The sequence below is a fragment of the Budorcas taxicolor genome, chromosome 12 (assembly GCF_023091745.1).
Source record: "Budorcas taxicolor isolate Tak-1 chromosome 12, Takin1.1, whole genome shotgun sequence".
Classification (NCBI taxonomy): Eukaryota; Metazoa; Chordata; class Mammalia; order Artiodactyla; family Bovidae; genus Budorcas; species Budorcas taxicolor.
In genome coordinates this window covers 26,375,872-26,393,826 of record NC_068921.1, presented here as the reverse complement: position 1 = coordinate 26,393,826, position 17,955 = coordinate 26,375,872, and the positions used below count along the sequence as shown (strand labels likewise).

The 17,955-nt window shown below is 35.1% G+C and overlaps 1 protein-coding gene across 1 annotated transcript in view; it reads left to right on the top strand.

Moving 5' to 3' along the window:
• Nucleotides 1–17,955, top strand: part of NBEA (neurobeachin) — a 667,766-nt gene that overhangs the window by 107,604 nt on the left and 542,207 nt on the right. Inside the window, exons 7-8 of the mRNA XM_052650319.1 lie at nt 4,785–4,904; nt 6,757–6,903. Of these exons, the coding sequence (XP_052506279.1) occupies nt 4,785–4,904; nt 6,757–6,903 (267 nt within the window). The remainder of the gene's footprint in view (nt 1–4,784; nt 4,905–6,756; nt 6,904–17,955) is intronic.

The window sequence follows — 17,955 nt, the reverse complement described above, 5'->3', positions numbered from 1 at the left end:
GACATTGTTTCAGTGAACACTCAGTGCATATTTACTGAGTGCCAGACACTGTTGTAGGCACAGGAGAGATGACAGTGAACAAAACAAACAACATCTTTGCTTTTGTGGAGCTTCTTTTTTTTTTTCAGGGATTTTTATTCAGTTTCAGGACATATTCTACCCCATATCCACAGGAACCCATCCTTACAGATTTGGAACTCATGTAAGGTGGAGGGACTGCTTCATTTCTTTTCCTTTTTTGTTATCCCATGTGTATTGTGCCACATACTGAAGAAAATACTATTTTGAATGGGGTTCTCAAATATATACCTTTATTTTTTACATGAGTCTAATAAAAAGTTTTCCCTTATGTGAGGGATAATTTAATTGTTATTTCTATTAAACAATGACAATTTAGCAATAATTCATTAATATATTAGGAAATAGCTTAAAAGCAATGATTTTAAATAAATTTATACATTAGAAGGAGATTTCTTTTTTTCTTGATATAAATCCCACTTATTTTCATATAATTCTCATTGCCTCTCCTCTAGAAATTCTGAGAAATTCTGATTTATTAGATTTGGGATGAGACCTAGGCAGTATCTGTCAAATGTGCCAAATTGTTTTGAATTTTAATGGGAATTTGTTAGAAATACTGATCCTCGGACTTATTTTCATGGCAGGAATATAAGTTTTTAACAAATGCTCTATATGATTTTTCTCATCAGACAGGTTTGAGAAACAGTGCTTCAAATAGTAGAAATAAGAAAACTTAAGAATCAAATAAAATTACCATTAATTAATAAAAAGCAGTTTAACCTGATTGTTCTCTCTCTCTCTCTTTTCTCTCTCTTTCTTTGTCTTTACATTGTGACCTTTTGAGAAATACATTCCCATTTGTAACAAGTCTCTCTCTCTCTATAAATATATATGTATATATATGTGTGTGTGGGTATGTTTGTGTACATATATCTTGGTAGGATCAGGGAGTGAAGTGGGTCTTGAAAGGCCTTCTGTAAAGACTTTTATAACATCTTGAAAATCATAAGTATTTAATTTTGTGTTAAGTTGCTTCAGTCGTGTACAACTATTTGCAGCCCTATGAAGTGTAGCCTACCAGGCTCCTCCATCCATGTGATTCTCCAGGCAAGAATACTGGAGTGGGTTGCCATGACCTTCTCCAGGGGATCTTCCTGACTTAGGTATCAAACCCATGGCCCTTACATTTCCAGCTTTGGCAGGCTGGTTCTTATTGTTACATCAGTCAAGATAACTCTACTCTTATTTTTTCCCTTTGTTTAGTTTTTTTCAGGTGATACCCTAGCTAAGTTGTTATCCTTCCTCCTAAGAAGTTTAATTAGACTATCAAGAAGTGTTTTCCTAGTGCTATCACTTAACCAGATGTTTGACTTTGTGGAAATGAATGTGAATGATTAGTATATTACCTCATATGTAGTAAGTGCTCAATGCATATTGACTACTATTGATATTTGTATAAATATCATGTTATATTTTTCTACTGAATTCTTAATATATGCCTTTTTATTATTCCTGTTAGTATCTCTCTTTTATACTGCTATTTTTGAGTTTCAAACTAAATGCAGACCTCAATGTACATTTATAGTATCAATATACATACACAACTCTCAAGTCAAAACTTGGGCTTTTTTGGTTCAAAAAGTCACTTGTCTATCATCTGTAGAGTACATCTTGATTTTCCTAAGGAAAGAAGATAGAAAAATTTATTTTCTTATAAATAAATATTATTCATTTTGAGATGATTCATTAAATTTTGTATTCATTTATTCACCCATTTAATCTTATATGCTGATGTTATGACCAAAAGCAAATTCCAAACTTAATTATCTGGCTAATAATTGGCTAACTTTATTAATTAATTAAGTTGGTTACCACTGTCCATTTAAGTGAAAAATTGGAAACCTTTTTAGATTCCCTTTTTAAAATTAGTACCTCCAGTCAGTTTTGTTAGCTAGTTCCTGTCCCCTACTTTTAGAATTACCGATGTCTTTATCTTAATGGCATCACTCACTCGATGGACATGAGTTTGAGCACACTCAGGGAGATAATAATAGACAGGGGAGCCTGGCATGCTGCAGTCTGTGGGGTAGCAAAGAGCTGGACACAACTGAGCATCTGAACAGCAACAGCTCTTAGTCCTAACAGTCTCACTTCCTCACTGCTGTCAGTTATGTTCCTAAACTATGGAGATGATCATTTCACTTTCCTGCTTAAAATTCTTCAGTGATACTGCACTTCAGTTCAGTCGCTCAGTTGTGTCCGAGTCTGCGATCCCATGGACTACAGCACGCCAGGCTTCTCTGTCCATCACCGACTCCCAGAGCCTGCTCAAACTCCTGTCCATTGAGTTAGTGATGCCAACCAAACATCTCATCCTCTGTCGTCCCCTAATCTTCCTGCCTTCAATCTTTCCCAGCATCAGGATCTTTTCCAGTGAGTTCTCATCCGGTGGCCAGTGTATTGGAGCCTGAGCTTCATCATCAGTCCTTCCAGTGAATATTCAAGACTGATTTCCTTTAGGATAGACTGGTTGGAGTCTCCTTGCAGTCCAAGTGACACTCAAGAGTCTTCTCCAACACCATAGTTCAAAAGCATCAATTCTTGGACTCTCAGCTTTCTTTATAGTCCAATTCTCAATCCATACATAACTACTGGAAAAACAATAGCTTTGACTAGACAGACCTTTGTTGGCAAAGTAATGTCTCTGCTTTTTAATATGCTGTCTAGTTTGGTCATAACTTTTCTTCCAAGGAAGTATCTTTTAATTTCATGGCTGCAATCACCATCTACAGTAATTTTGGAGCCCCCCAAAATAAAACACTGTTTCCATTCTTTCCCCATCTATTTGCTGAAGGATGGGACCAGATGCCATGATGTTAGTTTTCTGAATGTTGAGTTTTAAGCTAACTTTTTCACTCTCCTCTTTCACTAAAGAGCAGTAGGCTCTTTAGTTCTTCTCTTTCTGCCATAAGTGTGGTATCATCTGCATATCTGAGGTGATTGATCTTTCTCCTGGCAATCTTGATTCCAACTTGTGCTTCATCCAGTCCAGCATTTCTCATGATGTACTTTGCATACAAGTTAAATAAGCAGGGTGACGATATACAGCCTTGACATACTCCTTTCCTGATTTGGAACCAGTCGGTTGTTCCATGTCTAGTTCTTAATGTTGCTTCTTCACCTGCATACAGATTTCTCAGGAGGCAAATCAGGTGGTCTGGTAGTCCCATCTCTCTAAGAATTATCCACAATTTTTTTGTGATCCACATAGTCAGAGACTTTGGCATAGTCAATAAAGCAGAAGTAGATGTTTTTCTGGAACTCTCTTGCTTTTTCGATGAGCCAACGGATGTTGGCAATTTGATCTCTGGTTCCTCTGCCTTTTCTAAAACCAGCTTGAACATCTGAAAGTTCACGGTTCATGTACTGTTGAAGCCTGGTTGGAGGATTTTGAGCATCATTTTGCTAGCCTGTGAAATGAGTGCAATTGTGTGGTAGTTTGAGCATTCTTTGGTATTGGCTTTCTTTGGGATTGGAATGAAAACGGACCTTTTCCAAGTTGACCTGACATTTTTTGTAACTGAGAAAGAATGTCATTTTGTGTTACTTTATTTTGTGAATTTTTTAGTGCACTATTTTATTTTGTAAATCAAAAGGAGGAAAATTAATTTTTGTTCAAAGTATTTCAGGTACCTTGAAATAAATAATATTTTAGTGGTTGAGAATTATTATGGCTTTATAAATATCATGCAAAATAATAAATAATTTTGTATCAAATAATTGAATAATGTTTTTAAGTAATCTGCAGAACGAAGTTTGTGTTTTATATTTTTATGTTTGGAGGGGAAATGAGTCTAAATCCCTCTTTACTGGTGAAAGCATAATTGTTCAAACATCTGTAAATCATGTATTTTTCTGTTGTTTAGAAATAATGTTTACATATTATCTGTAATACACTATTATCTGAAGCAGACGTTTATCTGAATTAGACTAAGGATTAGATTCACAAATTGTTAGAGAACTTAAACCATCTCATGTCAGAATGCTTTTTGTTGACATTAGTAACAATAAAATTAGATCTCAGTATAAACTTATTCCTTGATTCTTAATTTATAGTCATATACTCTTAAGTTAGAAAATATAATTACTCCTAGATTTAATAATTCTACATTGTGAAATTGAAATTATCTCAATCTTATTATAGCTATTAAAATGGTATTCCTTTGACAGATTTTGCCTGACTATGCAATCCAAAGTAGAATCCTACTTTATTCTTTCTCAGTTTACAATGTCCTTTTCCACACACAATCATCATCGTGGTTTTATAATTCTGTATTTGTTTACTTGTCTAATGTATGGGTCCTTCCACTGCTCCCTAAATTCCAGGGAATCTTGAATAAATAAATCTTGACCTATGATCTGAAACTGTCAGTGTGCCTGACACACTGCAAATATTATTAAATGAATGACAACAAATATAATTGTGTTTCCACAATTTTTGGATCTTGGTATAGTGAAAGGAATATCAGTCTGGGGCTCCAAAGGTTCTCACTCTATTTCCATCACACATTTATTCTCTATAAATCATTTCCTTCATCTGTAAAATGAGAAATGGGAGAGGGAATTTGAAGTATTCATAGTGGATTATCATTAATATTCCTTCAAGTAATTTTTTGTAGTGTGAGATAAATGTTATGATTGCCTTTAATCAATAATAACCAAACATTACATATTGATTTCCTAATTTTTTTTTTTCATTTAAGTGGTACATGATCAGCATTGTCCACATTTACAATCGTTGGAGAAACAGTGAAATTCGGTGTTATGTTAATGGACAGCTGGTATCCTATGGTGATATGGCTTGGCATGTTAACACAAATGATGTAAGTTTTTATTTATCTGTACTTTAATGTATTTGAGTGTTTGATATATCACTGCTTATAGCATGAATTGAATAATATAACTGTTTGGTAGTATAATATAACTTTATTTTGAAGTTTTTTTCTATTAAGTGAATTTTACCTTAATTTAAAATAATTATATTGCTGAAAGACACAACTAGTGATACAAAAAAAGAAAATCGGTTGGGCAGATTATTAAGTTTTAGGTCAAAATTTAAATGCAATATTCTGTTCTTTTCAGGATCTTAAGCATTAAAAGATGTGTCTTATACTTTATTTTGATGTGAAAGGAGTACCTTAAATAGAATAAATATGTATAGTATGTTAATATTGTTTATTAGATAAATGATGGTAAATACTGTGGAGAAAGGTTAAGTGGGAACAAATGTAGAAAGTGTAGGTGTAGGTGTATGGAAGGGAGAAGCCAGATCATCCAGAGATGGCCTCAGTGATGAGACTAGAGAAAGCCATGTGGATATTTGCAAGAAATATCCCATTCAGTGGAATCATGAATGCAAAGGCTTTGGGACAGAAGTAAAAAGTTCATCTTGGTTTTTATATTTCTTAAAAAAATTTTTTTTTCTTTGAAGACTCAACAAAACAAAAAATCAAAGAAGAATCCGTGGCTGAAGCAAGTTGTAGATTGCAAAGTTTGAAAATATTTACTATCTGTTCCTTTATAGGAATAGTTTGCTTGTTCTGTCCTAGAAACTTATAGTTGGGTCATAGTCAATACATATTTATGAGAATAGTTTTTTCTAGAATTAGAATATTCAGTGAAATTCTGCTTCATATTTGCCTTCCAGAGGGGACTGTCTTTTTATTATAGAGTGATCTTGTTGACTGCCATTGACTCTACAGTCATATTTTAAAAAAGAAAGGAAACAAAGACTGATTTTTTAATTATTTGCAATAATATTCCAAGAAATGGAGAGGCCTGGAGAATAACACACACACACACATACACACATACATTATGTAGTCAGGTCTTTTAATTAACGATTAAGTATTCTATGAGGAGTTTCTTCTTTGGACCTCATTCACAATTTTTAAGTTATTTTATTGAGGCATCAAAGGGATGCCATATATATATAATGTCTTGCTTGTAGAATAACCTGTGAGGCTGGATAGTGAATAGTGACTACTTTTGCTGGTCTGGATAGATGGGGCCACGTGTTAGGTGAGATGTAAGAATTAGAGGTCGGAAGGATCTTGTTAAATGTGGTTTTTTAGGTGCTAAACTCCCTAGATGGAGAGCATTGTATAATACCATCTGATTTTGTCAGTAGATTTTAGTAATTATTGTTTATTTGATTCTGCATTATACCAATTCATCTAAGAGAGGAAGTGATTTTTCTTTGTGTCTTTAACTTAGGGTAGAGAAATAGAGAAATATATCCATAATGGAGAAATTAAGTAGAATTAAAAAATTTTGGTTCAGTGTGTTTATGGTTAAATTTGAGAGTCATTCTTTTGATTCAAGTAACTATCTATGGACAATTACAAATCAGTATAGTTTAAAAAGTAAGTTATACTTTGGTAAATAAATAGTTTTTAGCTCTTTTGCTGTAGAATTTGGAAAGTTGGTCAAGTGATTATACAATAATCATTGTTTGTTTGCTTGCCCATAAGTATGAAACATTTGACTGATGAACTTTCCCCAAAGAATCTTTAGTTTTTTTTATTATTTAAATAATCCAGAGTCTTAATTGTTGGTTTCTCCTGTTATTATTATTATGCTTTATGGTATTACTGACAATGAAGGCAGATATCCTTAAATATTTTGTCATTGCAAAATAAAACATTGGGTTTTTTTATGACTTTTTAAAAATAGAGCTATGACAAGTGCTTTCTCGGATCTTCAGAAACTGCTGATGCAAACAGGGTATTCTGTGGTCAGCTTGGTGCCGTGTATGTGTTCAGTGAAGCCCTCAACCCTGCACAGATATTTGCAATTCATCAGTTAGGACCTGGATATAAGGTAGGAAGATCATCTTATTATAAATTCTGTGGAAAGTTATAGGTGTGAAATGTGAAATACTATACACAGTGTAGTATATAATGATAGGTTTTCTTAAATGCGGTTTAAGTCATCTCAGTATTTTGGAACTGAGTCATTATTTTGTTTCATTTTGTTTCAAAGGTGTTGTTTTCTCTTTTTAACTATTTCCCCTTTCCCTTCCTGAACTTTTTTTATTCTTTAGAATGTTTTCTAATGATGAAGCCATAGCTTTTGTTGACATCATTCTTAAATAACTTTTGTAAAACCATATTGCTTAACATGATATTTGAAATCTCAAATTATAAAATATATGAATTATGTTATGAACAAATGAAATGTTAGAGATAACCCAAATAGAATAGTTAATGATTTTGAAGGAAAACGATGTAAAATATTACGTGTAGCTGAAAATATTGAGTGTTAGCTTCTGTTTTTTTGTTTGTTGTTTGCTCTTGCATGAAAGTGGGCAGAGTAGTGCATATTGTAATTTTGCAACACTAATTATTTAGTGTGATTTACCATATTTTCTTTTTTTGAGTTTAAAAACAAAGATTTATTTAAGCAAGATATTGCATTCACATATATGAATTCATTCTTAATGGGCAGTACACCTGGCTGGGGAAATATATGAGTTTTGTGTAAGTCACATTTGGAATTGTGATATCCCAAACTATGGAGTTGAGAGAGAATACTACAGTGTAATTCAAAGCGTTTATAATTCTGGTGATCTTTCATGGAAGAATTATTTTTCCTTTTAAAAGTTAGTGTTTAAATAATCATTGTGAAGATTGTGCTATGGGAAAGGGAGTACTAAACATTAAAACTATTTTTCCTTTTGCCTTTGCATTTTTGCATTAATATTTCTGTTTAAAACTTTATGTTCTATATTGGACATGTAAGTGACAGTTTGAATTTACCCTTATGAAAAGATATTTCTGTTCCCAGTGATTTTAATAACCATAATAATATTGAATGACAATAGTGCTGTCTTTTCTATGTCAAGGTGACAGTACTTGCTGCCATCTTTTGTCCATTTTATTTGTTTTGCTATCCATAGAAATGAATTTGTGCTTGTTACAGCCACTTTTTCTTTCATGAGTACTCTTGTTGGGTTTGAGCCCTAGTTATGCCGTGTGTTGAATTTGCATGGAAATGTTTCTATAATTCAAATTTTTGAGTTAATATGCAACTTGCCTTCCTTTCATACTTCGTTTCCTTATTCCATATAAATATTTGAAGTTGGTTTCTTCAGGCACTAACAGAATGATATTAAGTCAGGTGACAAACCAGTGAAATACAAATAAAGTAGAAAATAAAATACAGCTATGAAAGCCATAAATCCAGTGTGATTGCTATAGTGAAACTTCAGAGTTAGTGGGAGCTTATTAGCAGCAAAGGAAAAAAAAAGATTAAACATCAGCAGGTGTTAATTCTCTCTTTCAGAAAGGAGCAAATATTGTTCTGAACTACTTTATAAACTTAGCAGTTTGTCATATGGCTCTTTCTTATCACATTATTTTATACCAATGGTGAAAATAAATAGTAACTCTTTGTCACTTTGTTCTATATGCAAGTACTCATGTGATAAAGAATATATTCCTTGAACCTTAACATAACAATAGAGTATATGTCATCATCTGTGTCAGAGTCAGAACCTTTAAAAGAGAATGCTTCTCAGGATATCCCTGGTGGTCCAATGGTTAAGACCTAATGCTTCCACTTCCAGGTGGCACAGGTTCAATCCCTGGTCGGGGAATTAAGATCCCACGTGCTGTGCGGCATGCCCCCCCCCCCCCCCCAAATTCCCGGAATTAAAGTAATACGTGAAGAAAAAGAGAAAGAAAATGCCTTTTGGGCATTTCATGAAAAAAAAATTTAAGTTTTGAAAGTTCCCAATCTCTAGGCTTAGTCTGTGTGTTTCCTTATTGTTAATGGAGGTTGACTCTTAAGTTCATGGGTGTGTGTACTTCCTCAACTTGTGAATTTAAAAAGTACAGTACCATCAGGGCAGGCACCTGCAAAAATTTTGACATTGAAACTTTATTTTTGGAAATTTAGAAAATTAAGAAAGGGTACAGAGGATGCAAATGAAGATCAGATTGTGTTATGACAGGGGACAAAGCTGAGGTGGCTCATACATTATAGTCTCAGTTTCCTTGGTAAGTAGGAGGCAAAGTCACTTCCTGTGAGAGAAGGGATAATGTGTTGCAGTGGAAATTTTAAGATATGTCAGTCAGTCAGTTCAGTCACTCAGTTGTGTCCGACTCTTTGTGACCACATGGACTGCAGCATGCCAGGGCTTCCCTGTCCATCACCAACTGCCGGAGCTTGCTCAAACTTATGTCCATTGAGTCAGTAATGACATCTAACCATCTCATCCTCTGTTATCCCCTTCTCCTCCTGCCTTCGGTCTTTCCCAGCATCAGAGTCTCTTCTAAGGAGTCAGTTCTTCACATCAGGTGGCCAGAGTATTAGAGTTTTCATCTTCAGCTTCAGAATATTCAGGACTGATTTCCTTTAGGACTGACTGATTTGATCTCCTGGCCGACCAAGGGATTCTCAAGAGTCTTCTCTAGCACCACAGTTCAAAAGCATCAATTCTTTGGTGCTCAGCCTTCTTTATGGTCCAATTCTCACATCCATACGTGATGACTGGAAAAACCATAGCTTTGTCTGGACCGATCTTTGTCGGCAAAGTAATGTCTCTGCTTTTTAATATGCTGTCTAGGTTGGTCATAGCTTTTCTTTCAAGGAGCAAGCATCTTTTAATTTCATAGCTGCAGTCACCATCTGCTGTGATTTTGGAGCCCAAGAATATAAAGCCAGTCATTGTTTCCCCATCTATTTGCCATCAAGTGATGGGACCAGATGCCATGGTCTTAATTTTCTAAATGTTGAGTTTTAAGCCAGCTTTTTCACCGTTTTACTTTCCTTTTTTCCTTTTCCTTTTGCTCTCTTCTTTGCTCAGCTATTTGTAAGGCTTCCTCAGACAAAAATTTTTCCTTTCTTTTTCTTGCAGATGATTTTGATCACTGCCTCCTGTACAATGGCACGAACCTCTGTCCATAGTTCTTCAGGCACTCTTTCAGATCAAATCCCTTGAATCTGTTTGTCACTTCCACTATATAACCGTAAGGGATTTGATTTAGGTCATAACTTGTATGGTCTAGTGGTTTTCTCTACTTTCTTCAATTTAAGTCTGCAGTGTGCAGTAAGGAGTTCATGATCTGAGCCACAGTCAGCTCCCAGTCTTGTTTTTGCTGACTGTATAGAGCTTCTCCACCTTTGGCTGCAAAGAGTATAATCAATCAGATTTTGGTAGGGTATATTAATTAGTTGGCATTTGGTTTAAATTAAAAATGAAGTTTGTATCATTAGTTGTTATATAATAACAAAATTTGTATTTTTTGCCTCAAAATGTCTGCAGAAAAGAGACACCACAGAAAGCATTATAATGGTCAAACCATATTGTCTGTGATTTGGAGCTTAATGTAGATAGCATGTCAACATCTGGGCTTTGAAATAAATAAGTTAATTGTCTCCACAAATAATGTCTTCACACCATCTATACCATGAAACTTGTCTCAAGTGATTTTCATCTGTAGATCAGAAGCATGCTAGGTAATTTTCTTTATCTGAAATGCCTGATTTTAAGCACTTGTCAGTGAATATTTTGTACCTGGTTATCTTTGGTAAACAGTAAATGAGGTAGGATATCACTGACTAATTAAATAAATCATTGTGAGTAATTCATGGAATACAGGATTTCTCACTGTAACTTTCTCAAGTTTAGTAAAGTTGTAGCTCATCTGGCAAAGAATCTGCCTGCAGTGCAGGAGACCCCAGTTCAGTTTCTTGGGTTTGGGAAGATCCTCTGGAGAAGGGATAGGCTACAGACTCTAGTATACGTGTGCTTCCCTGGTAAAGAATCTGCCTGCAATTTGGGAGACCTGTGTTCATTCCCTGGGTTGGGAAGATACCCTAGAAAAGGGAAAGGCTACCCACTCCAGGATTTTGGCCTGGAGAATTCTAAGAGTCAGACACGACTAAGCAACTTTCAGTTTTCACTCTGAGTTAGATTGATTTTGGAGCTCCATTTGATTGTGGTTATTGAATTGTTTGCAAGGTTATGGAGTCATCTATAATATAAGATGGCATTTTGACATAAACTTGCAAAACAGATGTTTACAAAGTTTAGATATTTTATAATCATTACTGGAGATTTCCTAATTGTGAAATAAACATGTGGCAAACAATCTTTATTTGCTGTATATTTCAGTATTTAGTTTTGTGTTCTGTCTTTCATTCAAGAAAATGGTAGCATCATGATTTTTAACAGTTTATTATATTAAGATGAAGATCTAACTAATAGGGGAAAATGTATAAGACAACCATCAGAATTAAAAGTCACTTTGGAGATTTTTCAGTACTTGTATGGAAGAGAAAGTTCCTAAGAAACTGATGTTCCCACAGATAGCCATATGAAAAGTCTGGACATAATGCAGAAGACGTCAGAGCCTTGGAGACTGAATATAAAGCAGGCAAGTTTTAGAGGAGAGTCAAAACATGGAACCAGGTAGTCAGCATGGGCTGAGTGCCTCATTTTTTATCTTGATAGACAAACTTCCTGGCCAGAAAAAATAAGGTAATAAGCATTGGGGTAACCAGGAATACAGAATGAATAATGGGCCCCTAGAAAAGAGGCAGTCATAAAAGGGTATGCATTCTGGGTTAACAACAACTAAAAGAAAACAGTTGGAAGTATGTGGCTTACCCATGAAACCATGTATGATCATGATAAATGGATACTAGATTGTAAATAACAGTTCAAGAAATGAACTGACATCTTAGATGCCACACATAGAAAAAATGACAGGCTGTAATCATATCTAAAAGAGGAAATGATCCCCTGAAACAAAAGCATCAGGATATTTCAGAATATAGTCTCCACAGGATAATATCCAAAATGTCCAGCATATCATCACAAATTATTCATCCTATGAAAAGTCAGGAAAGTGTGACTTATTTTCAAGGGAAGCGAAAATTAGCACATACCAACTCCAGGATAACCTAGAATTGTTTAATTATCACATGAGGACTTTTGGGGACTTTTTGTAACTAATAGGGTAAAAAAAATGCTTCTAATGAATTAATAGGTGGAAATTATCAACTGCGACATACAAATATCAATGGAAATTTTGGAACTGAAAAATATCTAAGGTAAAAAAGAAATCCACTCTTTGCCTATTGGCAGAAAGAGAAGTGAACATGAACATGAAAGAGAGATGAATGAACTTGGATATAGATTGATAGCAATGTTAGAAGAGAGGTAGAAAAGATGGAGGGATCGAGAACCAAAGAGTTGTATGGGTGCAACCTTGAAATCTAGTATGCAAAATGATGAATGAAAAATTCATTTTTGAAGGTAAGACAAGAAAAATTTAAACATAAGATTTTTCTCTGCTCTCTGAACTCCTTTCTCCCTTTTAGTATGATTGTGCATCTGCATTATGGATTAACCAGACCTTGCCCATGGCAGAAATACCTACTCAACCCTAAAGATCAGTTTTTCTTCTGTTGCCAGCTATGTAATTCCTTAGAATCCACAAGGAGCCACAGGAATCTACTATAATATCTCTTTACTCCATTTCCATCTTTTTTCCTTTTGAGGAACTGTTTATATGTAGTTTTTTTTTCAGATCATATTCTTATTTCCTTTTGCTGTCTTACACATATATTTATGTCCAATACATTTGTAAATTTTTTTATAGAAATAACCTCTTGAGTAATTGGTATTTAATGTGCCTATGAAGTATGGTTATATAAATTCACTATGTAAAATAGAGAAACTATTTTTAAACTACAATATTTTAAATGATTTTCCTTTTTAGCCAGTTTCTTTTGGAAGGTATATGCATATTCAAAATATGCTACCATTTTTCAAGTTAATTGCATTTCTTTTTTGAAATTGCCTGCAGGGTCAGTTTTTAAGTGACACAAGGAAACAGTTCTCATTACTTTAGAGATAAACTGTATTTTTGATGAAAGATGGTTTTATGATGGCTTCAGGTCTTTTATTTTATTCTTTTTCCCAAAATTAAATCAATCCCTTGAGGATGACAGTTTGCCTTCAGAAATATAATTTAAAATGCTATAGAATTCAGTTGGTAGTGGGAGTGCAAAGCCAACTCCAGAAAGCCCTGAGTCGCATCATTATCTCCCCAAGAACCTTAGCTGCCTCAGCTGGCCTGTCATTATTGCAACTGTGAACATCCAGGCCCCGGCACAACCCAGCCGTACCACAAGGAGCAGTGGCCCTGGTCACCTTACATTTTCAATAACTGCACACAGAAGCAAGAATCTCATCACAAGAAGAAATGAATACAACATTTCAGCAACAAGAAATGAATGAGAGTGGTTCAGACCTCAAGTACTTGCTTTTCACCCCTTGTTTGTTGTTGTTTAGTTGGCTAAGTTGTATAACTCTCTTATGTGTATAACTCTCTTATGACCCCATGGACTGTAGTTCACCAGTCTCCTCTGTCCATGGGATTTTCCAGGCAAGAATACTGGAATGGGTTGCCATCTTTTACCCCCTAACCAGATAGTAGAACTATTACCTGGACTACATTACCCGAGCAGACTCGAATTTTTATTATCTTTACCTAAAGACTTTTCTATGATGACAGACACGTTTGTTTGTTGTTGTTGTTGTTTGTTTTTTAAAGCCTGTTTTTTAAATACACCTTTAAAAGTTTTTGTTTCATATCCATTCAAGTTGAGATTTTTAAGAACCTCATTTTCAATTTGTAATAAAAGTTTACAGTGTGATTTTTTTTTCCAAAAATGTCAACAAATTACAAGTACCTGTTAATAAAGGTCTTTTAAAAACTCTTTAGATTCTGCAAATATTTTTAAAACCCCAGATATAAGGAATATTTTGAGTATTGGAATATATGTGTAAGTAGTTCTGAGAGGACTCTTTTGCAAAATACATCACTCATTTGATCATATTTGTTAAGGTATATTTGCTTTAAAATACCAGTCATATTACTTTATAGCTATAGTATATTTAGAATGCTAGAATTTCCATGAATGGAAAGAAAACTGTTCTGTATGTTCTTCCAAAGTTCTAGTTTTATTCCTTCAATGCAATGCCTTCAGCAGAATCTTATTTCCCATAGTCAAATAATTGTTACCCATTGGTCATAAAATGGTTAATTCCTACCAGATTTTTATCTAGGTAATATACTAACAGCTTTCTCTTCTGCCAACTCTGATTAATAAAGCTACCAAATGTTCTCTCAGGGGAAATAATATAATCTAATGTCATTCCTCATTGTTCAGAGATGTCCAGTTACTATTTTTAAAGTGTCATTATAAGCTTAGAGATTTAAGTGTATTTGAGGTGTTTCAACCAGTTGTAGTTACTGTGTTTTTCTTTAAGAAGTTCAGATTGCTCCAAATCTGGGCAATTCACATCCCTTATAGTTGGTCCCTTAGTCCTCTTGACATGACTCTGAAGTCTTTCATAACATCCTTACTATTTCCTATGATGGTATGTCTGGCTCATCCTGAACATTTTATTGTTTCAGCCCTAGAGTCAATCATTATTCCAGGAATCCCTAGTTTTTATTAATGGGAAATGTAAAATTTGTCTTGACCTCCTCTTAGTTAAATATGTATCTCTTTTCTTCCACTCTGAGAGTTCTTATTGGAAAGCACACATATTGTTATAGAATTAGAAAAACCCATAATTACACAAGTAACAGTCTGAGAATAGTAGTGCCAACACTATCCTACTGATAACTGAAAACACTTAAGCTTGTTTTGCATATACTCTCTCTATTCTTGCCATTTTTATTTTTTATTTATTTTTTTATTCTTGCCATTTTTAAATTTTGAGGTATATTATGGGCTGACTTGTGGTTCCCCCAAAATTCATATGTTTAAATTCCAACTCCCAGTATCAGAATGTGTCTATATTTGGAGATAGGGTCTTTAAAGACATAAAGTTTAGTGCAGTCATTAGGGTGGGTCCTGATACAATATGAATATTGTGCTTATAAGCAAAGGAACTTAGGATACAGACACTCACAGAATACCACGTTAAAGCACAGGGAGGAAAGTGGGCCATTTACAAGCCAAGGAGAGAGGCTTGGGAGAGGGTTCAGAAGAAACCAACCCTGCTGACACCTGGAACTTGGATGTCTAGCCTCCAGAAGTGTGAGAAAATAAGTTTTTGTTGTTTAGGCTACTCAGACTTTGGTATTTTGTTATCACAGTCCTAGAAAACTAAATATAAGAGATTAGCTACATTGTGAGTCACATAGTTATTACATATTGTTGTTGTCCTCCAGTTGCTCAGTTGTGTCCAACTCTTTGTGACCCAATGGACTGCAGCACACCAGGCTTACCATCTCCCAGAGGTGCTCAAACTCATACCATTGAGTCAGTGATGCCATCCTACCATCTCATCCTCTGTCGTCTCCTTCTGCCTTCTATCTTTCCCAGCGTTGGACTTTTCTGATGAGTCAGCTCTTCGCATCAGGTGGCCAAAATATTGGAATTTCAGCTTCAACATCAGTCCTTCCAGTGAATATTCAGGACTGATTTCATTTAGGATTGACTGGTTTGAACTCCTTATAGTCCAAGGGACTCTTAAGAGTCTTCTCCAACACCACAGTTCAAAAGCATCAATTCTCCAGTGCTCAGCTTTCTTTATAATAGACCAACTCTCACATCCATGAATGACTATTGGAAAAACCATAGCCTTGACTAGACAGACCTTTGTTGGCAAAGTAATGTCTCTGCTTTTTAATATGCTCTCTAGGTTGGTCATAGCTTTTCTTCCAAGGAGTAGAATTCATGGCTGCAGTCACCATCTGCAGTGATTTTGGAGCCCAAGAAAAGTCTGTCACTGTTTCCATGGTTTCCCCATCTATTTGCTATGAAATGATGGGACCGTATGCCATGATCTTCATTTTTGGAATGCTGAGTTTCAAGCCAGCTTTTTCACCCTCCTCTTTCACTTTCATCAGAACTCTTTAGTTCTACTTTGCTTTCTGCCATAATGGTGGTGTCATTTGTGTATCTGAGGTTATTGCTATTTCTCCCAGCAGTGTTGATTCCAGCTTGTGCTTCATCCAGCTTTTGCATCATCATTTCACATGATGTCCTCTGCATATATGTTAAATAAGCAGGGTGACAATATACAGCCTTGACGTATTGCATATTATTCTCCTTTTTTTAAAATTCTTAGTCATAGTTTTATAAGTATATATTTGATATTCATCACAGTCCTTACATTGATCTGTCTTGCCTGTGCTGTGCTGGGTCGCTCAGTCGTGTCCAACTCTTTGTGACCCCACGGACTGTAGCTCTCCAGGCTCCTCTGTCCCTGGGGAGTCTCCAGGCAACAATAATGGAGTGGGTTGCCATGCCCTCCTCCAGGTATCCTTCCCAACCCAGGCATCGAATCCTGGTCTCCTGCACTGCAGGTGAATTCTGTACTGTCTGAGCCACCAGGGGAGCCCATTCTGTTTACCTATCTGAAGCTAATTATATATTCCTCAGGAGGGACTCATGAGAATAATATTTTTGAGAGCTATATTACCGTATTAGTTTATCACAAGCCATTATGTTTGACAGCCATTTGCTTGGCTATATCTAGACTGACATTTCTTTGTACCACTCAAACATGTTACTGATTTTCTTCTGGCTTAAAGTGTTCTGTTCAAAGGACTATTTTTTTTTTTTTAACGTTTTTCTTTGAATTCAGCAATTTTGCTGGATATGTCTTGGTTATCCTGAGTTGATTTCTCAGTTAAGTGATACGCACTTTCAGTATGCAGTTTTGCATGTTTTTGTATTACAAGAAATTTTTGATACTATTTACTGTTTGTTCTGTTTCATTGCTTTTGTTTTCTTCAGAGACTTGACTATACTTGTTTGGTTTACTTTGCTTATCTTTAATATTTGTCACTATTTCTTGAATTCGCATTCTTTTTTCTTTCTCATTCTTAAATTTAAAAAGAAAGTGAAACTTACAGAAAAATTACAAGCATAGTAGTAAGATAAATTTCTCCGCTGAACCATTAAAGAGTATTGCTGACATAATGCCCTGTCTTCCCTGACTATCATGTTTATACAAACAAGAACATTCTTTTAAAGAATTTCTAACATCAGTGTGTTACTACCATTTAATTCTCAGACCCTGTTAAAATTTTGCTAATTGACCCATAATGCCCTTTATAGGAAAATTATCTAGTTCACAGCAGTTATATTATAATGTATCTTTTGTCTGCTCAATAAAACGGTTTCTTAATCTTTGTCTCCCATATCTGGATAACTCTGTTGGGTGAACACCCTCCTCACCTCTGTAGGACTTTGACACCATGGTGCTTCCTTGTGTGGTTATGCTCCTGACTTTACTCAGGGCTCTGCTGTGCTTCTGGCCACTGCAACTCCTCATCTTTCCTCCTAGTGGCTACTCCTACCTTGTTTAGCCCTTCCTGTTAGCTTTATGAATTTTCAGGAAGGCAGGGAAAATAGCAAGAGAAAAAGAGCTTCATTTAAAAAATTTTATTTTTATTTTTTTGAACACCAAAAACATTTTATGTTGGGGTATAGCCAATTAAAAATTTTGTGAGTTTCACATGAATAGTGAAGGGACTCAGCCATACATATACCTGTATCCATTCTCCTCCAAAACCACCTCCCATACAGTCTTGAACATTATATTGAGCAGAATTGCATGTGCTATACAATAGGTTTTTGTTGGTTATACATTTAAAATACAACAGTGTACACATGACTTTCCCAAAGTCCTTAACTATCCCTTCCCCTGGCAACCATGAGTTTGTTTTTATTTGTGTAACAGCTTTACTGAGGTATAATTTACATATATGCAATTCACTCGCTTAAAAAATGAATTATCCAGTGGTTTCAGTAATGCAACTATCAACATAGGGGGTTTTAGAGCATTTTAAGGGAGTTGGTGATGGACAGGGAGGCCTGGCGTGCTGCGAT